The 27,986-nt window shown below is 39.0% G+C and overlaps 1 protein-coding gene across 1 annotated transcript; it reads left to right on the forward strand.

Annotated features, from left to right (window-relative positions):
- The first annotated feature begins 882 nt into the window (after window positions 1–882).
- On the forward strand, window positions 883–27,980 carry sfxn5a (sideroflexin 5a). Its single transcript, XM_008278955.1, has 14 exons — window positions 883–1,045; window positions 3,930–3,998; window positions 6,247–6,324; window positions 7,838–7,864; window positions 12,201–12,255; window positions 12,846–12,871; window positions 13,015–13,068; window positions 13,808–13,864; window positions 13,964–14,029; window positions 16,098–16,188; window positions 19,417–19,532; window positions 19,996–20,081; window positions 23,780–23,897; window positions 26,321–27,980. The coding sequence occupies exons 1-14, from the start codon at window positions 998–1,000 to the stop codon at window positions 26,396–26,398; spliced, it is 969 nt and encodes a 322-aa protein (XP_008277177.1). The 5' UTR covers window positions 883–997; the 3' UTR covers window positions 26,399–27,980.
- Window positions 27,981–27,986: the final 6 nt, after the last annotated feature.

Genomic DNA, 27,986 nt, shown 5'->3' on the forward strand with positions numbered 1-27,986 from the left:
AATAGAAAAAATATGACCAAAGGGACATATATATATAAATATATATTGAAACTAGCAATAAACTCTATAACTCCTCCCATTTCTAAAGAAACAACAGCTGAAACATCACATAGAATCTGAACAATTTCATTTGCAATATCACTTTTCTCAGTAGTTTGTGCAACATCAGTATCCTGTGCAACATTACAATTTCAGGTGCAATATTTCATTATCATGTAAAATATTAATGTACCCCAGAACCGTTGCCAGTATTACTTCTCGCTTTCCTACTCTAGTCTTATTTGATCTTATTTATTTAATATATTAGTAATGTATCGCACTTATGTATCATATTGCTTTTCTATTAGGCAGTGCATTTATTCTCACTTAATTTTGTTTTTTGAGCATATACCAGCAGAACCCCCCCCCAAAAAAAAAAAAAAAAATTTCAGTATTATATGTAATAAAAAGTTCAATCTTATTTTATGTTACACAGACACATGCAATCAGTGTTTGCCCAAAAAAAAAATCTACTAAGTGTAGTAAATCTAATATTGATTTAACATTCAAGGATGTCATTTCTGCTGCACTGTTGCATATTTTTATTATAAACTACTCCTGACTTTGTTTTAAAGCCACCACTAGGGGGCTATGTTATCCTCTATAAGCTCAAACTTCTACCAGTGCAGCCACCGAGAGCATTATGTTAAAAATAAATGTCTGATTTTGATGTATTGTTTTCCAAACTAGTGCACCTCTTTCACCGCTAACTTCCCTTTTAAAACAATAAAAACAAAGCACGTCCTCCTGGGAAATGTAGTCACTCTTAACGAGCCACTTCCTGTCAGAGAAACAGCGGGCCGGGAAAACTACATTACCCAGAATGCAACGTGGCCGGTGACAGCTGAATGTTGACCACCACACAGCTTTTCTGGTGCAGCAAGTGTTTGTGGAAAAAGGCGTTTAATAACCACAGAGAAGGAGCAGACGGGTGTATGTGCAAGTTAGCGGCAGCAGCATGTCTGAATATCCGACCTTCCAGTCCGGCACGTCTCGTTTCGACCAGGTACTTCCATTTTTAACTCAACCAAAGTCTAGAAACAACAACTGCAACTTCACATGTCAACATCAGGCAGCTGTAGACACATCAGCTCGATACTTGTCTGCATCTGCTCATGCATGTTTGCATATTTAGCTCCAGTACAGGCAATAAAAGGTTATTTTTGGAGGTAGTTTGCCCGCTAAACAAGCTGCATCCCGCTAACGTATTAGCATATTATATTAGCATTAGATGTCTCCTCGGTCAGCAGTTGTGTCCGTCAGCATGCCCGAGAAAAACACAAAATGTATTTACTTTTTTAAAACTAAACTAACGTTGCAAGTTTGATGAATGGCATTTTCTCCGTTTGAAAGCTTCCTGCTGAACAGTAATGTGATTTTGAAAAATTAAAGTTTAGCAGACAAAGTTCGAGTTTAAATGGAGCGCGAGAGGAACAGTCTCACAACGGTCGTTTCTTCCTCCAAATACAATAAAACTGTCGCTGAAACTGATATATTACAGGTAATAAATGTTGCTAACCGTACAATTTACTTACTTATTTATTTATTTATTTATTTATTTATAAAGAAAAAAGCCGTCAACTGTCACTCGTGAAAAAAAAAAAGTTTAATTGGGTGATGAATAATGTTGATAGGTGCGCAGGTGTAGCTCGCTAATCTGATTGCTAGTTTGTGCTAGCAGCTAACAATTTGTAGCTAGGGCTTAGCTGTAGAGACAAATATATATATATATCACCATATATATATATATATCATCTTTATAGATACTTCTTGATAATTTTTATTGGTATATATATATATATATAAAGACCAGTACTACAAAGGTTTATTTGAACTGAGCAACTTTTGCTTGTCTGTCAAGGTGGACAGGTAGTAGAATTAGCATAACAATCAAAAACCACAAATTTATCAATCAATTTTATCTATATAGCACTTTTAAAACAGCTTAAGTTAACTGAAGTGCTGACCATGTTCACACATAGGCAGCAAAAAAAAATGTAGACAGACAATATACCAATATAAATGTTAACACAATGTAAAACGAGGAAATTAAACGAGTTAAACAAAATGAAACAGTATAAGATACTAAAACAGGCAAAAGAAGATAGCAACTTGTGAGATCAATTTCAAAAACAGAATAAATATTAGAAACACTACACGCAGGCAAAAGCCATTGAAACCATCTATTTATTTGAATTTTTCTTCAATGGAGGAGGAATATATGACAGAGGACGGCTGTCAGCAGTAACAATAAATATGGATGAAGGAGCATGCTGGAGTTCAAGCAACCAAACTTTTGATATGGGCTTTCACGGTGGTTTGCATCTAATGCACTTAACTATCGAACACTGTATCAGCAGTTTTTCCTTTTGCAATTCATGAAGTGTCAACTGCTTGGGCACATCACTATTGCTTTATTGCCCCGACCGATTTCTATCTGTAGAGCTGAGGCTCACCAAATCACTGTCCTCTTTTCATTCAAATTTTAAAAGTCGTATTTATTGCTTATCATGTGCGTAACCTTTTTCCTATTGTTATATTCTGGTAATGCTATTATCTCCTGTTTTGAAGCCTGTTCCACTCTTGTTTAAAAAGGTGCTATACAAATAACATATTTTACTATTATTATGTTAAAATGGAATATTGTTTCTTCCCTTTAATGACCCCTTTCACTAATCACTGATGGTCAATGCAGAAATAATAAATACGCTCCTTCAAAAAATATGTTGGATACCTTTGCAAGATTACCAGCTTTTGCATATTTAAAGTGAGAAGTGTTTGCATATATAGTTTTTTTTTTAAAAAAACATGGAATTGTTGTGGTTAAATTTGCCTCTGTGAATGTGGATTTAAGCTAAAAATGTGGTCGTGCTTAGATGTGTTCAAGGCATAGACATGGGCAATATGTTCAGCCAGGATATGATAATTAATTAAAGCCCAAATTATATGCCAGACAGTGAATTTGAAACAAGAGAACAAAACTTCCAGCACACGAGGTAGTTATGATCAATATCACATTTTAAAGAATCAGTCAGGTCACAAAACACACTGTAGCACAAATGAAGTTGCTTCTCGCCTTTGGGTAAGTGTTAGGGTTACTCCCCCTGCCTTCCACTGTTCACCAGTGTCGCCTCACACCAGTCAAGTTGGTCTGGCACTGGTGAATAATTGAATTTAACAGATTTTAAAAAGCTATTCCCTCTAACCATGTTTTTATCAACCTTCCATATGCTCAGGAAGTCACAAGGCCTAGCAGTGAGTCAGATACCAGATTTTCATCCAAATTAGCAGTTAGTGTAATTAAGCTCGAGTCAGGGAGGGACGGGCGGCTCTCAAGGCTGCGTGGTGTGTTTCTGTAGCTCCCAAATTATTCCTTATGCTCAGTTATGAATAAATGATCGCAAGGTATTTCTGGCACAGTCATTATAGGAATTAATTGCAAGTGGTGTGAGTGGGTTCGGTTTCCCTAAAAGATGCAGATACGAAACAGTTTGTCGGAGGCATTAATGAGGAGCCTCCACCTGGTGTGTTAAAACAGCTGGCGGGCTGTAACACTGCTGTTTACTGGGTGACAGCTGGAATCGCTCTTCTTCTCTGCTCAAAGAAACAATCCAGAATGTGATCTGACTGCCTGTATTTGAGCAAAAATGAGACTTATTTCACCTGTAGAGTTGGTGGAAAGTTAGATTTTCTTAATTTATTCATCCCCACTTAAGTATTCCAGTTATTACATATCGAAAAACTAAAAATCTAATTTGTAGGTCTCGCTGTTAATGATGTTTGAATATAAAGTCATTCTTCTTTAGTGTGAGAAATAGCCATGGAAACAAAGCACATGTTTTAATGGACTTTTCTTCAGTTAATGTGTGTTTAATGTTTTCTTCTTTCAGAAAACGTTCTTTGGTCGGTTCAGGCACTTCTTGGATGTGATTGACCCCAGCACACTCTTCGTAACAGAGGTACAGGAATTAATTAATTTATTACATCGTCAGGTGTGAGACTAGAGTTACTTATTCACTCATGCTACCCAGATTAACTCTCCTGGTCTCATACTGTCATACCCAGAGGACTTTACAGTCTGTATATCATGTGACATCTGCAGCCTGCTGACCCACAATAAAGATCATGAAAAGACAATAAGGGAGAGAAATGGGAGAAACTTCAGGATGGATGTACAGCTGGTGTCTGGAGAACAGAATAGGCAGAAATAGCAATGCAACCAACCACCAACTACAAAATACCAGAACTACAGAAATACTAAAATCTACAAATCGTTTCGTACACAGAAGAAATGTGACATAAAGCAGCTTTTAGTGTTACGGAGCTGCACAAATGCAATCAGAATGTTAAACTGTAGGACTGAACAATATGCAGAAAATGATTGTTTTGAAAGATATCGTGATGAATAGTGGTTTTTAGTTGGAGTGGTAATTTTTTTCTTTCCAATTGTAAAGATTATAATGTGATTTTTGCTACCAAACGAGCATTTTTCCTCATTTCTGGGGATATAATTTAGAGAGCAGTAACACCACAGTGCTTCAAATATAATATTATGCTTGGCCATATTACGATTTTGATCACATTTCATGTATTTGTTGAGCCCTTTAAAAGTGTATGAAGTGGATCGACTGTAAAACCAGCTCGTGGCATGAGAAAGGATAGAGCTTCACATGTACACAAAGAAAGAGAGAACAAGTGCCAAATAAAACGTAGCAGGCACTAGATCCAGGATAGTGTCCATAGACCCAGACCAGAGTCAAACTGATGAAGCACTTGCATGAGCCAAAACCAAAAAAATAAAAAATAAAAATCAGTATGTAGGATATAGTCAAAAGAAAAAACAAGGTTTTTCACATTTTGAGAGGCAGTGACTGTTCATGAGTTTAACTTTCCTCCACTAAGGCAGGAGCTTAAGGGAAGGTATGTTTTCAGTCTTGTTTTTTGTCTGTCAGCAAAGTAATATAAAAACTCCCAGGACAGATTTCACATAAATGGTTTGGAGGTGGAGCAGAGCCAAAGGAAGAACCCATTAACCTTCCCTAAAATTGCCGGACATTGTACTGACCATGTGTTACATCAGCCGTTGCCCTCTGACTTTTTCCAAACATTGTTTTGATACCTGCACAGATTAAGGGGTCTGTAGTCAGCTTCCCTCCTGTTTTTCCCCCGTCAGGTAGAACTGCTCTTAATGAAATGCAACTGTTACTTGAGAAGCATGAAAACGTAAAAATCTGAGTAGCTGTCGATGGCTAATGGCAGCGAGGATGTCGGGTTTTGGTGGCATCAAGCTTGATGTCGGTGAGGCGGGTGTCTCATTTTTAAAGTTTCATTTAACCTTTTCTGTCACGACAACACCTTCCTGACTAGGCCAGGACACGAAACAACGCAGATGAATCATTTAATTACCAAAGAAAAGAGAGGAAAGGAAGCAGATATCTCAGGCACTGAGTTTGCATTCTTAAAATGTCCGTGTTGTTATTCATTTAACAAGTCTAATTTATGAACATAAATAGGGAGTCTCAGTTACTGTAAACACACGTGTGACTTTTGGGTTAACCGGCTGTTCTGTCTAAACGCCGCGCTGCTCTGCTCGTCGTCACACAGGTCTTAGCTGTGTTGTGGTAATTCTGTTCATGGAGCCATCAGAGCTCTGCTGCTGTGGGTAATGAAGCTGTTAGTGGGCTCTTTGGTGACAGTAATAGCGGCAGTAACTCCTGGGATGTGATGAGGTGTGGACATATGGGGCAGCTGTGAGGGCTGGGAAGTGTGTTTGCTCACACACACATATCTTGCACCTTGCTGGGCCAGGAGAAGCCTCGACTTGCCCCCAGTGATGAGAGCGGAACAGGGGCATTTGCATACGATCACAGTAATAAGTGCACAGCTCACACCGGCGCACACGCTCGCACACATAGACGGCACGCTCATTAGAACAAATTGGTCGACGCGACCTCGTATTTTGCTCAGCATTAGACAGTGATCACACCACAGAAAGCTGCTCATTACCTTTTAGGAAACTCATTTGTCAACTGAAAATCAGCATGAAAGTTTCAGTGAAGCACAATTATCACACATTGAGCCGTGCGGCTGACGTAGCGAAAGAGGAAAGAAAAAAAAAAATCACATCTAAGCTGACTGGAGCTCTCCAGGGATCACTGCTCAGACTGAGTTTTACATGTTGTTGACTTTCATCTCCTGTCACATCAGAAACGGCTGCAGGAGAGCGTCGAGCTGCTCGACCGTTTCAAACAAGGAACTCTGCCTCCAGGAGTGACAGATGCTCAGGTAAAGCAAACTAAGGCAGACACAAACTCATTTAGGATCAAGTCTTTATGGTGACAGAGCAAAGTGTTTTTCTTTTAAGAGTGTCAGTGAAAACAGTATGACAACCCATTTCTATCGCGAGCTCATTTAACATTTAATAGCTGCATTTGACTCTCTGGAATTAACACTATAGATATCAGCAATACAGTTATGACTAGTCAAAATTCAATTTTGACTATTCAAAAATACAGTTGGAGATATCTGCAATTCCATTCTGACCAGTCACAATGACAGTTAGAGATATCTGTAACTCAGTGTCGACTGGTCAAAACTGAGTTACAGATATCTGCAATGACCTCAAGAAAACCGTGCTTCACCTCGTCACGCATCCTAAACGCCACTTGCAGATATCTGTTCCTTCCCATCATTGCCAACCGCTTGCTCAGAGGGACTCCAAAGGCTGCTTTGGATTGTTGGGTTCTCTGTTTAAATTTGTAAGGTCTATACCTTACTATGTTCAGCGTTATATGATGTCATATGTTGTAAACTGCGCTATACAAATGGAATTGAAACATAATTTTATCGGTTTCTTAGCAGAAGAAATGGCAGAAGAAGCACCTGTCACAACTTCTGCCATAATTACAGATATCTGCAACATCAATTCTCCTAGTCAAAAGTCTGTTTCAAGATATCTGTAGTAACATTTTGACTGTTAGCGATATCTCAAATTTGAGATATCTTTAACCACAATCCATTTAAAGATATCTATAACTTGGTAATAGATGTCTGCAACTAAATCATGACGATCCATAAATGTAGTTTGAGATATCTACAGTTTCATTCTGACTAGACATAATTCCAGTTCAAGATATCTGTAAGGTCATTTTGTCTAGGTAAAACCTAATTAAAGATATCCACAAATGCCATTATAGATATCTTTGATGGAGAGGAGTTGAAGGTATCTTTATTTTGGAATTGTGACTAGTCAGAATGAAATTGTAGATATCTCACAATGGAATTACAGATAGTCATAATTTAGCTGCAGATATCCACATCTCACATTGTGGATATCCATAATTGAATTAAAGGTATCTGTTAATGACAAACCCTGTACACATCAATGGGGAAAGAGACATGATTCATTCGAGGAGGAATTAAGTTGTGGAGATATGAAAGTACAGTAGTGGATAGGAATAATGTCGTCGTGGATATCTGAAATGTTCATTTTGACTGGGAAGAATTGAATTGGAGATGTCTGTATTACATATCCAGACAAGCTATTAAATGTTAAAAGGGCTTGCCATACATTTCCTGTGTCACAGATATCGATAATTCAGATCTTCCTTTTCAAAAAGAACATTTGAGATGTCCACAATGAAGCTGTTCCTTAGACGAATGCCGTCACTTTTACCATTCATGTGTTTCTCTTTACGCATGTCTACAATTCAGCTGAACTGTAGCTAGTTTTGAGTAACTGTTCAGTCCTTACAAATGAAAGTTATTATTCATTTTTTTTTTTTTTTTTTTTTAACAGCTTTGGCAAGCCCAGAAGATAAAGCAGGTAAGAATTCTCATCGACCCTTCCTCTTAGTCACACACACAAACCGTGATCGTTATCTTCATCGTCTGATTGTTGTGACACGGCGTCAGTGAAATGGCAAACAAAACTGACACCGCTCAGCTCAACACTTCCCTGTTTACATGACAAACATGCGACAGAGTGGACAAAAACATGAAAATGCAACAATAAAAAGAGACTTTAATGGTCAAGTAACCGCGTTAAAGTTAGACAGTGAAGCGGGCGAGCTGGTTTCACCTCCAGTGATGACTAGCTGCCAGTGCCAGCCACCAAACATGGCTGAGCTGCAGGTGCAGTTGGTCAAAGAAACACTAGAGTTGTATAAATCTGGTATTCACGAGTCATCTCAATAAAACTTAATTGTTGTAATGAATTGATTATTATTTAATTAATCAGTGTCTTTATGCGAAATGTCAATGCTATGCAGTTATGTTCTGTACTTGATAAGCTTTTATGAAATAATAATAATAATAATAATAATAATACTACTTTATTGATCCCTTACAGAGAAATTCCATAAATGTATCAACTCCTTAAGGATGCTTCTTTTATCCTCATTTTATTTAAAATGTGGTTTTACGTCTGAACTCATTTTAAACCTATTAAATCTCAGACTGTATATTGAAGTAACATAAACACGTCCTTGACTGCAAAAAGTGTCGTTAGGTGTGTACCGGTATAAGAACTCTTCTAAGAAGGAACAGTTAATTTAGAGTTTATAAATGTAGCATGGCAAAAATACAAAACACTTATTTTCTGTGCCTATTTCACTCAGGAAAGATGTTTATTTGTTTTCATCACTTGATGTATTTGAGACACTTTTATTTTTTACCCAGTGTGAACTGTACTCTAACAGATGAACACACAATCTAGACATCCAGTATCTGGATACAAAAGGTTAGAATGAGGCTTTAATCAGCTGCCAACTGTTAAAAATGTTGGTTTGTCTTTGGTATTATATGCACCATGGCTGTACTGTATCGACCAGGGGTTCTCGACCTTGTTAACCAAAGATCTGCTTTTTAATTCATGGGGTCAGAGGTCTGGGACGAATAGTAATAGCAAAATAACATTTAATGAACATACTTAGTTTTAAGTTCAAGACGGTCAGTACGCCACAAACTTTACATCTGTTGTGATTGGATCGGCATGGAGCTGACAGTTTGTCCTTATTTATTTCCTAATTAGACATTCTTACATTTACACTAGATGCAGAAATTGTGTAGTAGAGAAAATGAACAAAATAGAGCAGTTTAGGAGCTCGTGGCGTTATCTGGTTAATGTGGGAATTTTGAAGCAGCGACACACAGCGATTATTCCAGCAGTTAACATCTGCATGACATCGATGTTAATGATAAAGAAATAAGACACAATAAAACCACATTCATCAGGGGTGACTAGCTAAGTGACTAACTGTAACTACTACTAACTAATACTTACTTTGGTGGATATTCTACAAACCTTTTTTCTTTGAAGGGCTCTTACGTGAGCTCAACCCAGTTTCCTGATTGAAGGAACTATATGTTGATATTGCTGTTGTTCGAGTGCTTCTGTCTTGGTGGTTTTGTCGAACTGACTAGTGTTGGACTAGATGTTTGTTTCCTATTTTGCATGTTGTCAGCACCATCCTTGACTGGGAGAGTGCTTTTAACACTTTCTTAAATATCTTGTGTTGAATTTTGCGTGCCAGACAGAGAAAATGCGGCAGGTACTCTTTGCTGCACACCTGTGGTGATTGCAAATGTAATTACTCTGTCTGTTTCTTTGTGTTATTCCACTCTGAAAAAAGGCACAAGCCGACACACATTTGTGTGTTTTTAACATCTCTAGCCGGTAAAGGTGTTTTACTTCACAAAACCACCTTGAGTGCCTGGACCTGGATTAATATTCCATTTTTATTTGGTGGTAATTCTTCCGCCCTTCTTTGATACCTGTTTACAGAACCCAAGGTATGTTTCAGGTTTGGATCGATGTCCTGTTTGGTCCTTTAAGAACCCTGATACAGGCCCTGTAACATGACGGCATTTGAAGGCAGAGACATAACGGCCGTTAAGGCAAATTTGGACCTGGTTTGTCCCAGTCTGGGTCTGCTGTAGATGTAATCTGTGATAAGAAATTATTCTAATCCTGATCTGATTTTAAGTCTTCATAATACACCACCACAACGACCAAATATTCCGATATGCAGGTCCAGCCCTACTGTGTCGGTCGATGCACGGCATTCGCCCTCCTCCTCGGTCGCCGCCGTGCTTCTTGCTCCATGTGCATTAGACTGGACGAAAACAACAGCACTGCATATGCACGTTTTACTCAAATTTTGTCACGATATTTCAATTTCACATCATCTCCTAACATTACACGGTATGACACGGCCCAGCCCTACAGTTATTTTCACACTTTTTAACATGTTATTTGTAGCTGATATCAGCGACTATTTACATCACTTTTGTGTCACGCAAAGGAAACATACCGATGAATAGACAAAATGAGAAGGAGACTGGCATTTCTTGCAGTTTGCCTGTGTGGAATACAGAATCCACACGACCCATGTCGCTCAATCCAGCATCACAACCAAACTCGGTGCAGATTACACTGCATACATAGAGTGAGAGCTGCTGGTTGCTGTTCGTGTTTGTTTTGCTGCAAGAACATGCAACAGTTGGTGCTCTCTCAGGATTTGCAGGTTTTTTTTACTGCCAGAACTCCAGTTGTTACTAAGCAATCCTCCTGCATGTTGTCTAGTATTTTATTTTAAAGATTTCTGCTCTATGCTGTCTGTCAAAGACTGAAAAAACTGTAGCAAACAGTCTTTGTAGCTTCAGGTTGAGGTGAAGATATACTCCACGGGGCACTCATATTTAGACGTTATAGTGCCCATGAGCTCCATAAGCTGTGAGATGCCTTCCATTCTTCTCTAATCAGCAGTTCCCATCACCACTGAAGCAGTACGGGAAGAGATTTCCATCCGTCTTATCTTATGACGAGGAACTACCGCTGTCTGTTGTCTTTGGTGTGTACGCACAGGAAAACTTGCTTACACACTGTCGCCCTTTCAGTTGTTTCTGTCTTCTAATGGATTCTCAGATTGACTCCGTAGTGCTAAGATCAGAGCTCTGTGGGCTTCATCTGCCACAGGACTCAGGTTTTTGTTGCTGCAGTTGTTTACTTATGATTTTTTTATGACTGTATTACACAATGAATTTGGGATTGATCAAAGTTCTCCCTGATTCTGTAACATGGTGCATAAGAACCTAGAAAATGTATGAGGAGTGAGTAGAATGAGTACGAATACCAAATTATTCAGCTCCTCAGATCTTCATCACTGCTTTTACAGTTGATTGTGTTTCTTGGCATTTAATTATGTCGTGAAATCTCACAGGAATGAATTAGTCATCCCTGAACTGCCCGTATGATGCCAAACTTCAACTGTGCTCTGTGTTTAATGCTTTTCTAGCAAATGTTAGCTAACATATTAAATCAAAATCAACTTTATTGGCCAAGTTTGCAAACAAAGAATTGGTGAATCTAGCTCTCTGTATAAGAAATAAATGAGAACAATAAAATCAGAGTGAGGACAACAAACATATATTGCAGATTTTGAACAGAGTAAACATTATTTTTGCTAAACATTAGCATGTTAGCATTGGCACTCTGAGCATGTTTGTGTAGATTCTCTGTCATCCAGGTCTAAGCAAACCTCTGAGCTTTTGTAAAAAGCAACTACATTTCTTGTTTAGGATCTTGAAAAACCTGAAAGAGAAGTCCAGTTGTTTTTTTTTTGTTTGTTTGTTTTTTTGTTTGTTACAGATGTCAATGCGTTCAACACAACTCCAACTAAAAGTACACATTCTCAAAGGGGGATGTGCACATATTTCAAGACCTGAAAAAGTTTCATTCAACATTCAGCTCTACTAGATGATACCAGAGCTCACACTACCTTTAAAAATGTGTGGACTCCCAGCTGAGGGGGTCCCAGCTTGACTTAACTGCCTTTATTCTTTGCTAAAAGCGCCATTACAGCAGATATAGGTTTACTGATGTTCAAAATATTGCACATTACACCTTTAAAGTAAGTTCAGTAATAATCATATGTTGCTTCATGCTGCTGCCTGACTGTTTCTGGTGTAGCTGACACCTTGTTCTTAGTAGTTTCATCACATTTAAGGTGAAATTAATTCCTATAATCCCACTTTTGTAAACTTTCCTTTAGTTTTTCATCTCACAGCACCACTCGCTTCCTGTTCCATGTGAACTGAACTAACCCCTATCATTCTGTTCTCATTATCATCTGATTCCCGTCATTATGCTCTTATTACAGGCCATCATCCACCCTGACACAGGGGAGAAGATCCTCATGCCCTTTCGGATGTCAGGTACGGCGGCTCGGTGTGGAAACCTCGGGGGGAAAGTGGGATCTGGGGGCTTGTTATGTGGTCCAACATGGAGGCGTCGTTCACCCTGGGAACTGTCACGGCTCAACGGGGCTCTTCAGGTTGTCTCAGGCCCCGAAAAGGTCACACTCAGCTGGGCGCTGATTAAAACCTCTCTCCTATGGTGACGGAGGACTTCTCTGGGTTTCTGAAGAAGGCGAACTCTAGTGTTTTGGTCCAGTTTCAAAGCACCTTTTTTGTAAGGCGACTTTGAAGTGTCGGAGAGAGGTGTGAGCGAGAACGAACAAGAGAGGAGGGAAGGACGGCAGCCATTAACCTGTTAGGACCAGCATGTTTTATATGTGCCGGCTGCAAAAATCCAATCCTCTCTTTAACCTTTACAGGCGAACACAGAAACAGGATAAATGTGAAGTGATTTAGAGAAAAATCTCCACAAAAAGTCAGAAATATTATAGTAGAACAATTAGAAAATGAGACATTAGAAGTAAATCTGGCAGCAAATTACCTTAAATGTAAACATTCATGAGCAAAAGATGGTGAGAGTGTTAATACTAACTTTTTTTTTTTAACAGGTTTTATTCCATTTGGCACACCAGTGGTAAGACTTTTTCATACACTTTTTAGTAAAAAAGTCAAAACTTTTCATCGTATTCAACCAAAATGAGGGCCAAGATTACATAGAAATGTATTTATTAGTGTGTCGTGGCTGTTAAAGTTTATTTTTTTAATCTCTCTCTGCAGGTTGTTGGACTTCTGCTCCCTAATCAAACACTGGTGTCAACGATCTTCTGGCAGGTACTTCTTGAACTGCACTCAGTTAGGATAATAGAAGTTTCAGTTATTTTAATTTACATGCACGAAGCACGTGATCATTTGCCGGCAGTCGTGGCGAGACGTTCTAAAACCACTGAAATGACACGTTGAGAAATATGAACATAAGAAACAAGAAAAGCCAAAGTGACAACAACAGAGCATTTAGACAACAGTATAATAGCATTCACTTTACAGTTTTATATTCAACATTTTGTTTATAAATGCATCTATGCCTCATATGTTGACATAATTGCAATTTTTGTCTGTGGAAAACTTTGAACGGAATTAATTTTCAAACAGTTTGAGTCATGAAACATCTGAAACTAATATAAAAACTGCTGATGCGAGACAAAGCCTGCCATTGTTCAAATCATGGATTCTTTTCTGTGTTAGAAATATTAAACAAAACTACAGTCCAGGCTTACTTATGCCTTTTTCCTGAGCTTTTAACTTTTTTTATCTGGTCCAGAAGACAATGAGCTAGTGAGCAGACCTTGAGTTTAGAGTGTTTTGTCTAAGATGTTTGCTTCAGGAGTCTAGAATGGACGTGTATTATTTATGCTAAATACACAAAGGGATCACGTTTAATCAGACAAAGACATAACAATGAATTCAAATGCTGGATGCAACCACAGACAGATAGATTGAAGACAAGTGTAGCAGCACATTTACTATCAGGCTTCACGTTTTCCTCTTTTTTTTTTCTTTTTTTTTTTTACAGTGGTTAAACCAAAGTCACAACGCATGTGTTAACTACTGCAACCGCAACGCCTCCAAGGTACTGTGTGTGTGTGTTAATGAGTATTTACAGCTGCTTGTTGTTGCTCAGCAGAAGTGCCTTTTATTGTCTTCTTTTTTTGTTGTGCTCTCACTTTAGCCTGCTCCAGTTTCCAAATTCGTTCAGGGATACCTCGGAGCGGTGACCAGCGCCGTGTCCATTGCTGTGAGTTTCCATCATTCTTCTACTGTGACAATAAAAGGCCTGATGATTTGATATCATCAGTTAGAAATAGTTGCGTCATCTACTAATCTATTATGTCAATTATTAAGTCTTTTGAAGTGGAAGCAGCAGCTGCAGGATATCTCAATAGACTTTAGTCTGCTGCAAATAAAACTGGAGCTTTGTTGCTTCATTTTGCAGACTACATAATGTCAGTGAAATTCCTATTGTGTGGTTTTTTGGCAGGCTTCATTTTTCTGTTACACAATATCAGATAAAGTTTCCACCAGTCACTCTGCTAAAGCTTGCCAATACAAAATGTCAATAAATGGGCTTCAGTACAGAGTCTAAAGAGCGTTTCCTGTCCGTAGAGTTTTTATTTCATGCCACAAGATGCATTATGCATAAAATAAGTAGTCAGAGCCATTCTTGAGTATTTCAACCTTGAAGCTGCAGTGCACCGTTGATGGTCTAAATAACACAGATTCAGACGTAACAAACCCGCAGAACCAATCCTGCACAGTGAAACTTTTTTTAAATTATTGTTTTTCTTCAAAATTAGTTTGAACATATTTTACAACTTGCCATTTTATAGTGCAGAGGGATGTTGCAGTGTCGGTGAAAGGCAGGAAAAGACGAGTTTCACAAGAAAAAGTCTCCTAAATATGTACTTTTGATACATAGAGATTTGTTTTAGGTGCTGAATCAATGATCGGAGAGGGACTTTAAAGTTCTAACTGTTGTTTCAGATGCCTTTTTTTATGTTAGGTGCAACCTCAGGTGTTCTTTGGGGTGTAGTGGCGCACCATTCATGGTTCAAAACAACAAAATGCGTAATGTTTTCTGTAGTTTCATTTTTTTTTTTAAATGAAACAACTTCTTGTTGTAGCTGTTCAAGTCCTCCAGTGCTGCTTGTTGTCAATTAGAAAAGAGTCTTGGTAGTTCACTGTGAAGTATAAATTCATTAAGATAAAAAAAGTCCATTAAGGCGAGGGCAACACTTTAAGACTCAACTTAACCATTAAAGCCAGCAGACCAACTTCAAATTTCCAAATTGCACAAAGTAACACTGACTTTTGTTGTTTTATTTTTTTTATTTGTTTGAACCAACTTTATTGCAATTCTCTATGCACAAAAAACAATGTGAGTTTCCCATGGCGGCAGGTGGATCGACCTGTGCAGTGTGAGCAGAGAAGTTGCAGATTTTATGTTAGATTGAACTGCCAAAGTGCCTGCCCTACTTTCAACGCTAACCCCGTTAGCATGCTAACAGCAACTGTTGCACTGCCAAAATGTTCCTGGAGGATAATTTGTACGTCAATATAAATGGACTTGTGAGAAGAAATCACATCAAATTGAACACTGTGTACCAAACCGTTTGGGACAAATAAACCTACCATTTATTGGGTTAGACAGGAAAATGGCTAAATGTTCCAAAGCTTAATATCAGCCTAAACCATTCAGTAGCAGCCTTTCAAAATACGCTTATTACTTGAACCTTTTTTTTTTTTTCCATCAAAGACTCAAATGTCAAAAGAGTATAATGCACGTTCACACACCTGCCTGACACAGCCCTTAGCGTGGACAAGCAGCTCAAACCGAGCCAATTACTGGTCCTGCTGGGTGCTCATCCGGCTGATACCCTCGGGCTTGACAATGGCAGCAAAGCTCAGGGAGAAAAAAAAAAATCACGGGGTGTCTGGAGGGCGGAACGACAGGCCGGGAGGGGGGCAGGAGCTCTCCAATTAAACGCTGGCTCTGGTGACGACCCCCCGCCGGGCTGGAGGGAGCTGGAGGCTGCAGTGGCGTGGTGGTGTGTTATCAGAGCGCGCGTTCGACTACAAGCCTCTAGTATGCTACAACACAGCAAATTACATTATTCAACTGTTTATGCTCAGGAGTGGCAGGAGTTGTTGTCCCTTGTAGCCCACTAACCTAAGTTTACAAGCTTTTTGTTTGACTTTGTTAGTTTGAAAGACCAAAAACTCTTGTCAATTCTAAATAATCAGGTGTACCTTGTTTTCTCATCATGTCATGTGCATCTTGTGTTTTTTTTTTTTTTTCCCTTCAGGTTGGCCTGAATGTTTTAATCCAGAAAGCAAACCGCTTCAACCCAACCACCAGGCTTTTGGTGCAGAGGTTCATCCCCTTCCCAGCAGTGGGTGAGCTCAGTGAAATCAGTGAAACTCTTCATGGGGACGGACGGGGATTAGTTCTTCATTATGATGGTCTTTTAAGCTAAATTAGCTCAAATCTGAGTCCACAGAGTTGTTCAAGTCTTGGACCAACTTACTCGGGTTAACCTCGTTATTTTTTTGGTTTAATTGAAAAGAAGATCATCATCATTTTGAGCCCTTACAATGTTTAAAAACATATTGTAGTTTTCCTTTTCTTTAATGATGATAAATCTGCCTTTTTATATTCTCCTATGATCATGTTAAACTAAGCACAACAGAGTGATTTAGTTTCATCCGGCTCCTTGCGGTCCACTTTTCTCTCTGCAGGGTTAGAGACGTGTCGAGTGCTCTCTCTCTCTTTTTTTTTCTTTTTTTTTTCTTTTAGACGAACCACAAAGCTGATTTTCGTGCCACTCTCTCTCTCCCCCCCCAAACACAATCACACCCAGGGGTATAGACCCGTGTCCCAGAATGCCTCGGGCTGCTGGCTCATAATTAAATTGTTTGCCTCCTCCCCCCTTCCTTACCGTAGCGGTTCTTCTAATTAAATCAACAGGTTTCTACAGCGCAGCCTTTGCCTGGTAATTGGCTGCTCGTTAGAACTCTGCTGCCGCAAACAAATTGGATAATTACCCCTAAAGTGGCGTCTATGTCAAGGCCTCATTTACCTGATTTCTGTTTGTTCCATTGTTGTTGCTGTTGTTGTTTTGGAAGGCCCGTATAAAAGGTAATTAAAATGTCTAATTGAAGCGAGCGAAAGCAAAATGCTGTTTGAATTTTCACCCGTTTGATTTTGTTTGCTTACTTAAGGCTAGATTTATGTGTAATAACCTAATCAAGCGGCGGCCTGTCATTCAATTAGATTATGAAAACCTTCACTGGAGGGAAAGCCACGCTGGCAGAAATGTGTGGGTATAGCTAATTTGTTGTCTTTTGAAAAATATTTATCGTTATTTGTCATATTTAGGAAGTAATTATGTAAAAAAAAAAAATCTTGGATGTCATTTCTGCGAACGTGCCGCCAGTTATTAGATGAACACAAATGTTATTGTTTTAAATAATTACAAATTACGGCCAGCTATTTCAGCATTTAGCTGTGCAGATATTACAATTATCAATTAAATTTTATAATTACCTCGATGCCTTTTATTAATGTAATTACAAGCAGGTGTTTGAGAATTTGATCTGTTTGCTGTAGTTTTTGTCATTCCTTGCCAAAACGGTACTATCTGTCCTTTTTTATTAATTGGTCCGCATTTTAAAAAATCCCTCGTAGGTAAAAAGAGCTATTTGCTCAGTCAATTGAATTCCCCTCACAAAGCGACCTGCAGCCCTGCGGCCCTCAGTAGAGATAACTCTGAACGCTGTTGTCTTAAATTAAAAAGGCTCCAGGCGCCACCACTAAACTCTCTAAAATGAGTTTTTCTTATTCCTATTAGAGTCAAGAAGAAAGGTTCATCTGTATTAACATACATTTGTGTTCATTTTGGCTTTCGTGAATACATCACAGGGGAACAACACCGCTTTTTTCCAACGTGCCGCCCGTCTTGACTTTGTCGTCAGTTCGCTGTTTGTGTCTACAGTCGTCCTCAAATGTATTCATCCCCTTCCATTAAAGAAAAGGCAAAATTCACAATAGTCACTCAAATAACTAGAAACTGAAAAAAGTAATAATAAATAAAAATTTGCTAAATTAGAATTTAGTGAAACAAGACATTGCTTTTGGATTGTGGTTGAAAACAATAATTTAAAAAACAAAACGGTCCCGGACAAATTAGAGCACTTCGCTGGTGAGCAGTGAAATCCAAATCCCTGTCAACAGGTGCAGAAGTCTGACTGAGAGTTACAGAAAACACCTGATTGCAGTGATTGGCTCAAAGGGTTGTTCAACTAAATGTTAGTGTACAGGTCGCATCATGCTTGTTTTTCTGGGTTTTTGTTGGGTTTATTTTCATATTTCTGTTCAACCAAAATTCAAAATCAATGTCATGATTTTCATAAAATATTTATTTATTATTACTTTTGTCAATTTCAACTTATTTCAGTGACACCTGTTTTTTTCCTTCTTTAATAGGAGGGTATGAATACATTTGACGACATTGTAAGTCATACACACGGGCTTCAGTTTTGTGAATTACAACATGAATGACACAGCAGCGCTGATTTTTAGAACACTTTTTGCTCAACCATCTTTGATTTGTCTGATATTTCTACAGCATAATTTATGGATATTGATATTTATATTCATATATATTCATATATTTATATTTATATGCTGGAAGGACACATCATGAGTGAAATAAGCAGTGGATGCCACGGTTGAACATTTCCACCTTGAAACTGTAGTGTACCGATGACGAGCTCAGAAAACATGGATTCAGACCTCTGGGGTTGCTTACGTAACAAACCTAAAGAACCCATTCTGACAGCTGGCAAGGTGGAGCCTTCTGCATTTTTATTCTTCTTCAGAATCAGTTTCTGGCTTGATCATGAATGGATTAATTACTCAGGTGCTACAACCTGCAGAGTAGTTTTATGGTGTTAAAGCAGAGTAGGCTAGAGAGCGCCAGCTGCCATCAGTTTGTAAAAAAAAAACTTCTAAATATGTGACTTTCATACAAAGAGAGGAGATTTTAGGGGTTAAAGCTCAACAAGCAGAGAGTCAACTTGCCCAGCAGCTCATGCTGAGGGAAACGTGGAGCAAATTTTATAGAAATCTGTCTAATTTTTGAGGCATTTTGAAGGAAACAAACTAAGATGTCAATTTGTCGAAGTCAGAAAGTATTTCAGTCCAGCTTGAACAAAGTGGTTGATGCTAAAAAAAACATAATCTGTATCGTAGATTTGTATGCTTTGAGTCATAAAGTATTTTTTTATGAGGAAACTGTTTATTCTGCTACTTATAAAAACATATATACATATTTTTGCCAACTCTCCCTCCTGTCTTGGCTAACATTGTGTTATTCTTAATTGTTGTCTCACGGAAAATAAAACTCCAGCAAAATGTCATTTCTGCAAGTACCTACCATAGTGCCTTTGAGCAAGGAACTCAGCGCCTTCCTGCTCCAGCAGCACCGCGCTGCTGCCTGATCTTGCACCTAAGCCACAAGGCGAAAAGACAATTTGCTGATTTGTGAGATACTACCAGATGTTATATTCCAGGCGGTGAGGCTCTTTGCTTCCGTCTTTACAAATATTCTCACCTCTTCACAGCGAGTGCAAACGTCTGCAACGTGGTGCTCATGAGACACTCGGAGCTTTCAGAAGGCATCAGCGTGCTCGACGACAACGGCAGAGTGGTGGGGACTTCCAAAGTGGCTGCCAGGCATGTACGTAACCCTGCAAATGTGGTAGCTGATGTAAATTTACCATATTGTTTAGGTGTAATGGATCATTAATGGGGTTGTTTTCTGGCTTGACATGGGAGTGACGATGAACAGCGTTTAGTGTTCGTTAAAGGCAATGAATCGGTTACCTTTTTGAAAGAAATTCTGCATTTTTCTCTCATTTCCTTACCATTTGATGCACAAAAATGTCTTGTGTTTGAGTAAATGAAACTCCAACCAACAAAACTGGTTTAAAAAATTGCTTTTTTTAAATTCTTGATTGTCTCATCTCTTCCTCTGTGCAAACAAAACTCTGCAATTAACACTGTGATGTTTGTACATGCAACATAGTGGATTAAGTTGACACATCAGTCTTTAGACATCATTGAAATAATTGAGTGTTTTTGCCACATGGAGGCAAGGAAAATGTTTTTCTTTTTTTAACATTTTCTGATTTATTTGACAGGCACTTATGGAGACGGCCCTGACGAGAGTGGTCATGCCGATGCCAATCCTGGTGCTTCCTCCCTTGATCATGGCTGCACTGGAAAAGTAAGAAACTCTTCATTTTTTGCTCAGAAACAGCATTTACTGTATATGAGTCATCCAGTAACAGAAACAAAGCTGAAAACTGTAGAAATGCTGTATTTTAGATGTTTGGTTCTCTTGATGTTGTGTCACCTTTTATGAAAGTGTGCTCGAGTAACTTCTTAGAAAAGGAAAAGATGACGTCTCTTATTTTTTCAGCAGGGCAACAGTCTTCTTTCTCGCTCTTGAAAAAAAAAAAAATCCGCTCGAGTTTCTGCTGATGGAGTTTCTGTAGGTGGCACTCTTTCTTTGTCACGCTGCTCAAGTCAGCCTTCTCTTCTGTCTGTTTCTGATGCTGCTGGACACGTTCAATGCATCACTTGAAAACTTCAAGTGGAGTTTTTTTTGTGTAGGAAGAGAAACCAAACAAGCAGTGTTCATTCACTCACTCACTCACTCACTCATCGTTGTTTGTATTGTTAACTGTTAGTGAGATGGCAGTCATAATAGGGGTGAAGGTTTATGGTGTAATTAAAAGAAACTGCAGCTGTCTCCTAATTATATGATAATGAATTTTAAAACTGCCCCAAATCTTCTGAGTATTTCAGATGTTCAGAGTCACTGGTGATGAGCGCTGTTTAATCAGCCCACACGCTCCGATGAACCCTCTCCACCGCTCACATTGTGTGTTGTGTGATACGATTGTAACGATGTCCTAATGATGCAACGTGTTTATGCGGACGTCCTTGTGATCAACGGCGTGACTGCGCCTGCGGTGCGCCGAGGAATGCGGCCGTCTCCGTAAACCCCTTGACAGCACTTGTCCCGACCGCTGCCCAGGTGTGTTTGGGATTCCTGGCGGCTGAATGACTGAGCGCGGAGGAAGAGGAGGGAGTGAGTGTGAGGGTTACACTGTGCAGATGACTGCGGTTGCAGGTGAGTAGTGCTCAGCTATCCTCCATGTCAGCTCGCCTTCACTGGCTCTCAATGGAGCGAGAACAAGGGGAGAGAGACGGGTCCCTGGGCGGCCCCTCGATGATGGATTACACTGCTGAGAGCAGATTTAAAGCCATGACAGCAGGTTCTGTCCTTGGTGTGCTTCAGTAGCTGTGAGAGCTTGCAGAGTGTAGTCTGGAGATTTATTTTGTTTTATTGTGTATCTTAAGTAGAGCTGCACAATGTATGGCTTTGGCATTGGAAGTAAGACAAATGAACTCAAACACGTCATGCAACAACTGGTTTTACTGCTTTATACAAAAGGAAAACTCACATGGTTCTCATCTTGCATGATTAATAGACAGGAGAAATCTCAACTACTTAAATGTAAGGGTTGGAACAGAATAGATTTTCTTTATTGTCATTGTCATAATAAATAAACACAACATGCATAGTTGGTTCGTAGGTACTCAGGTCTAGACAGCTACTGTGAGTGTTGGACAGCTCTCTTGTGGCTCTGGGGTAGAAGCTGTTCGTCAGTCCGTTTGTCAGTGATTTGATGGACCTGAAGCGTCTACCGCAGGGTTCTTGGATACACTGAGTTTCTTTCTAACTGTATGGAAAAGACACAATCATGCTCCACATGTGCACAGCAAAATTAGCATGAAACAGGAAGATTTGGTTGCACAATAAAAAAAGTGTATGGAAGTATTTAGGCGACAGAAAGGATGATGTTGATCAAACGCTGCTACTCTGTCAGCAGTGATTTAAAATTATTGCCACCACATGAGGCAACACAGCTGACTTGTCTGACAATTTAAATCTTCAACACAAAGCTTTGTGTGAAGCTGTTTTCTCTGTGTATACTGTACAGCAGGTTTCACAAGACTAGAAAATAGCTCAACAAAGCGGTTAAACAAAAGGCACCATGTTTGATTGTATCTTCACCTCCAAAACCTTTATTTGCATGTAAACACAGGCGTGTGTGTTTTGTGGTCAGAAGAATTATTGGAACAAGAAGAGCTGCAGCCACTACTACAAGTAAATCATGATGGTGTTTTTTCTATTATCAATCAGTGGCATAAAACAATTCAGGAGGTTCATGAGACACAAGTTCATGTCAACAACTGAACCTGAGTAAGACCTCGTCCAGATGATGGCCACTAGCCAGATTAGTCAGAGCATCTGATTGAAGCCAGAGCTGCACTAAAAAGAATTTGGATAATGTCAAATATTCCACCTGATTCAGAGGCTTTTAAAATCCCCAAACCTACATTCCCTCGTCGCTCGCATCTCACACACCTCGCAACTTTTTCTCCCATTGACGTTCCTCTTTGTGATGCTGCTCTCTGAGATCTGCACGTTTGTGTGTGTGTGTGTCGCCTAATTAAACCATGGCAGCCATATGTGTTAATGAGCTCCCTCATTAGGCATTAGCTCTCCTCGTTAGGGGGAGAGGCGTCGCTGGTGGAGGAGAGGCAGAGCGGCTCTTTCTCAAGCTTCCTGCTGAGTTCGCTGTCCCACACGCTGAAGAGGGGATTATCCTGCGGAGGGCAGCGAGACCAGGAAAATATATTTCTGGAGACGGATCAATGAGATGTCCTTTTAAGAAGTTTGGTTTATTTGGAGAAAGTACAGCTTCTGGTGTTGATGGCTGTGTGTTTTTGGAAACTGTTACAAGACATTTATGAGGGATTATACACTTAAGAGTTGTTTAATTAAACAAGCCAAAATCTCCAGCAAGGACAATGAAAGCAGCGATTAAACTGTAGAAGGAATTTGAATGAATCTGAATGGGTTTTAAATTTGTACAAAAACCTGTTGAACAGTGAAAGCACTTCATATGTAGTTCTTTTTTAATTAGAGTTTGGTATTAATAAGGCACTTTATTAAAAGTCTGTAGCTAAATATGATTGATGAAAGTGAGTCTGCAAGTGAAAAGTCTTAAAACCTTTGACCTTTTCACCCACTTATGAGGGATTGATCAATTATTGGCCAGGCCTATAATCAAGTTTTTATCATTTTTCCATTATCACTATCCTTATTTATTTATTTTCTGTTTTTGTCACTTTCCGATCAACACCAAAGGATAAATGTTGAAAGGTTCTCTTTTAATTCAACTTATGTAAAGCACAAATAAATAAAGGCATTTCAACAAAGTTTTGTGTTCGAGTTTGTTTTATTTTAATTTTGACACCATTTTTTTTCCATTTTTACTGCAAATGTACATCAGTTCCTCAGTCATCGATGTTCTTGATCAGTAATAATCGGAATCAGCCCTGAAATAAACTGTACCGATCGACCCTACGACTGATCCACATGAATGTTTGTACTGTGTTTCTGTCCAGTTAAGACATTAATGCTTGTGTATGCTGACATGTCTGATATCATGTTTTCTTTTTTAATCTCTACAAAGCGTCGCCCTGCAGAGAGACGCTTAAATAATTTCTTAATGTTGTTTTTGTGAATGTGTGGTTTTACTTTGTTGTATTTTGGCTAAAATGAAGGTCATCCTTTGAATGCATTTCCAGGTATTTCTCATCTCAACTGGATTGAATTCTGATGTTAAAAAACTTTCTGCAACGTTTTTCTGCCTCAGTGATTGATGGAGGAAATTAGAATCCCCTTAATGTTCATGTGTTGACTGTACTGAACTGTGCTGTGTGTAAAAGTCTCACTGTGCTGTAAGTTTGTGGAACATGCATCACCTAATGAACACCTACTCTAACTTAATTTACTGTAATGGTAGAGAACTGACTGTTTTTTGTTCTCTTGTGTCCCACCAGACTTCCTCTCCTGCAGAGACAGCGGAGGCTCGTCCTGCCGGTCCACAGCCTGGTGTGTCTCGCTGCCTTCAGCCTGGCTCTGCCGCTCGCCATCAGCCTCTTCCCACAGATGTCGCAGGTACTTCATCACAAAAACATTCTCCCAGTTTACTGCTGTTGCCTCAAGACAAGAAGGTTCTGGGTTTTGTGAGTTTTTTTTCCAAATGCACCAACTTCCTCCCACAGTCCACAAACATGCATGTAGGTTAATGGGTGAATCTAAATTGGCAGTCGTGGTGAGCGTAAGCGTGCATAGTTGTCTGTCTTTTTGCGTTACCCATTCCTGGTTGTGTCCCACATCTCTCCCAGTATCAGCAGGGATAGACTCCAGCCTCCTTGTTAAAGTCCATGATGGACTGATAGTGATGCATTGATAGATTAAACTGGGACTTTAAAAACTTCTTTGTGTATTTTGCTCATACAGTAGCAGGCCCACTCCATCTTAAATCAGAACTTTTTTTAGAATAATTTCTGCATGACCATCTCAGATTTGCCTGAAATGTTGTTGTTTTTTTTGTTTTGTTTTTTTTAATCAAACTATGGATGTGTATACAGATATTTGGTAAATTTTACCTTGATATATCATGCACTTTCCTAGATGTATACTTTTTAAAAACTGTCGACCAACCTCAACAAGTCAACATGTTTTTTGGGCATTCAATTTTCAATCTATGTTTAAAAAACAATATCTCAGGAACTTTTAAAGATCAAAGCCTAAATTCTTCACTGTTGTTCTGCATCACTGATTCAGAATCTATAATTATCCAAATATTGGGCAAGTAGATGAAGTAATCTGTGGTTATGAGTGAGCTGACATGGAACAAAAAGTAGAGCTGCTCTTAAAAGTTGCATTTTTGAGCACATGTTAACAAAATGAAGAGTTTATTTGCAAAAGCAGGAAACTCCATCTTCACAAACCTTCAGAAAACCCATTTTCCTATCATCTACCTGAGACAACATCAATCAAACTTATCTCTATTTTTGTCATTTCTGCTGAGTCAGATCCACTCAACTTCAGTTTGATTGATATTATCTCAAGCAAACAACAAAAAAACAAGTTTTCTGATAATCTACAAAAGTGGAGTTATCTGATTTTGCAAATGAGCTCTTCAAATTATATATACATGTATTTTAGAAAGTATTTGATATGTCAGGCTTAAGCTACTATTTTAAATATCTGTACTTTATGATGATTAAGTTTCAAACAAATCAGAGTTGGTCAAGCTGATACGAGATAGGATTTTCTACTTTTCTAGTATTTTTGTGTTGTTGAAGTTTGAGTTTCTGTGGCGGCACTTTTATTCTTCTTTCGTTGTTCTTTCTGCCGGTGTTCATGCTAAGTTCTGACATTTTCTTGATTGCAAACAAACACACTGTTGGTATTTTTTCTTCAAATGAGCTGCCAGATACCAAAACGCTGTTTGTTAGCAGAATAGAAGTGGTAAAGAGTGATTTAACCAATCCAATGCTCGTCATTGTCATAACTTATAGTGGTACAAAGTGTGTTATCTTTTTGTTTTCCTTCTTTAAGCCCTGTCCGTACTGAAATGTCTGCTCAGCTCAGGTCTGCCAGAGCTCAGTTTCAGTGACTGATGTTGGTGACCGAAGTCTCCTGACCTCCTCAGTGTTTCCCATTGAGCTGTGCAGAAGCTCTCTCCTAATGAGGCGTAGCCCTCTGAGACTTAACCTGCTCTGTTGTGATCCGCCTCCGTTGCTTTTATTCGCCGCCGCCACCATCCAGGCTAGCAGGCTGAGATCTAACTTTAGCCTCGTAGCCTTCCTATCTGTCATGCTCATTAAACGACTGTGGTGTGATTTTGTTTTACACTCTCTCTCTCTCTCTCTCTTTGTCTCCTCTCTGCCAAATGACTTGCTGACACAAGCCAAGCAGCTCTGGCTTTAAAATATTTAGGATTTAATTACCACTGGAAATAGCTCAGACAGCCATATGGCAAAAAACTTCAGACATATGTGCCGCCAACAGTCCTGTGAAAAGCTGCCTCCCAGTTCCAAGGAGGGGCCTGTTTTTCTCTCACAAGTCCCTTTTTTGCACTTTCGCAAGGATAGCAGATGAAAAAGAGAAGAAGAAGAAAAAAAAAAAAAAGATCTCCCCAAAAAGCAACACGAATGCCCCGCTCCCCTGGACCCCCCGCCTACTCAATTTGTCCTACTTCCCCATTTCACACCTACCGAGATGTCTGATTAGGATTCTGCCTCCAACTCCAGCAGCCATCTGTCTCTGGTTCAAATATTAGGAGATGCGAACCTCAAATTAGACTTTAATCTGCCAAATTGGCTCTTTTTGCACATTAGCGGTAAATACAGAACATTTACAGGCTTTAAGAATTATTTAGTTACACACAAAGGCGTTTCAGATCTTTAAGCGGCGGTCCATGTAGCTGCATGTACGGCATACACACAGGATATGTACACTCGTTATATCTGACAGCTCATGGCAAATATTTGACCTATTGACCTTTTCTCTTTTTTGGCTTCCCACAGATCAGCGTGAATCAGCTGGAGCCGGAGATCGCCATGGCAACAGATTGTAAGATCGTGACGTACAATAAAGGGCTGTGAGAGATCCCGACCTGGAGATCAAACCCGCTGCTCATCGCGATTCAGAGCCGCCGGATGAAGGATGGATTGTGGTAAAATTTGGCTGCGGCAGTCAGTGAGGACTGAACATACGTTTACATTCATAAGAAAAAAAAACAGTGATCAACATATACATCACAACACTTCTCAAGGTGTTATCACTGCTACAGCATGAACAAATACGACAGAGATGATGCCAGAAATACTCAGCAGGAAGACGCTTAGATCTACAAACTTAGATTCTTCTCTTCCTCCCTCTTTCACATCAACATGCAGTAACTTAAAATTGATTTAAACCAAAATGGGTGGATTTAAATACAAGGAGGACGTTCACTTTATGATCATCGTTGTCTTGATTGTATGCGTGAAATACTGTGAATGAAATCAAAGTACAATTTTTTGTTGTTGTTATTGTTTAGAGTTAAGTGCAAGAGATTCCAACTCTTTAAGCTTTTGAGCCCTTATTGTGAAAATCCTCGCAACCTAAATTCATAGGTTGCACTTTTATGATCTGTGAGCAGTTCAATCAAAGAAGGTTTTAGATTTTTTAGAGGGATTAAACAACAATGTCGCTTTAGACAGAAGCAAAGAGGAGAAGAAATCAGACATGTTGTAGCTGATTGTACTTGTTCTGTGTATAAAACACTGTGAATGAAATCAACATTTTTTTTTTTCTTAATGTTTATACTTAAATGTAAGGGCTTCCAAAACTTTTTACTTTGAGCCCTCATTATGAAACTGCATCTCTTTACAAGTCCATAAGTTTAAGATCTGTGAGCAGTTCAGTCAAAGAATGATTTAGTTTTTTTGGAGGTCAAATATGATTTAAAAAATTAACAGTATTGCTTTAGACAGAAGCAAAGATGAGAAGAAATCAGACATTTTGTGCATCAGTATTATAGTTTTTCTTATTTACTTGTTGAGATCCTGAGTTCCTACCAGAAGACCCTCAGATGAAGGGAAGCTTAGAAGTCCAGTAGGTTCTACTGCAGCTCTTAGAACGAACTGAATTAATTCACCCTAAATAGAAAAGCCAGTTTGCTTAAATATGTACTTGTGCAAATGATCAGAAGACAGCCAGTGATTTAAGCACTGCTTGGCTGTCTGTTGTAGAGTTAAAGAGCTTCTGAATCAACACTTGTTCCCTTAAATAAAACAAATCCTCCTGAAGTTTCTCTCTGTAGTATGAAATTGTCTGGTCTTAATTTTACTGTCAGGTGTCCTCAGGTGACTTCTGCTGTGAGCTAAAGTGAATTTTAAAGCCCTGCATTATGAAGTCATTTCATATCCCATCATTTTCTTTGACTCTCTAACTGCAATAAAAGTCCCAATATAGAGAAAGAATTGCGCAAAAAACATGATTTTCATTGTCTAATATTTTTGTGATCAAGCAAAAATTATGTAAATGCACAAAATTAAAGATTTTTTTTGTAACTAAATGTCACCTTGAAGTATTTTTGTTGACACGATCGCTCCTGTTTATTGCGAGTACTTTGTAAATTCTGCCACTGCTGCCTTTGTATCGTCTGCTTGATTTATATAAACGCTCTGCCTCACGGCGCTATCTTTT

This window comes from Stegastes partitus, unplaced genomic scaffold (genome assembly GCF_000690725.1).
Source record: "Stegastes partitus isolate 25-593 unplaced genomic scaffold, Stegastes_partitus-1.0.2 Scaffold139, whole genome shotgun sequence".
NCBI lineage: Eukaryota > Metazoa > Chordata > Actinopteri > Pomacentridae > Stegastes > Stegastes partitus.

Excerpts from the sequence above, each read along its gene's own strand:
- sfxn5a (XM_008278955.1), top strand. The coding sequence starts at position 998 with ATGTCTGAATATCCGACCTTCCAGTCCGGCACGTCTCGTTTCGACCAG. Across the intron at positions 6,325-7,837 it reads CAGGAGTGACAGATGCTCAG|CTTTGGCAAGCCCAGAAGAT; the intron begins GTAAAGCAAACT and ends TTTTTTTAACAG. Across the intron at positions 20,082-23,779 it reads ATCATGGCTGCACTGGAAAA|ACTTCCTCTCCTGCAGAGAC; the intron begins GTAAGAAACTCT and ends GTGTCCCACCAG.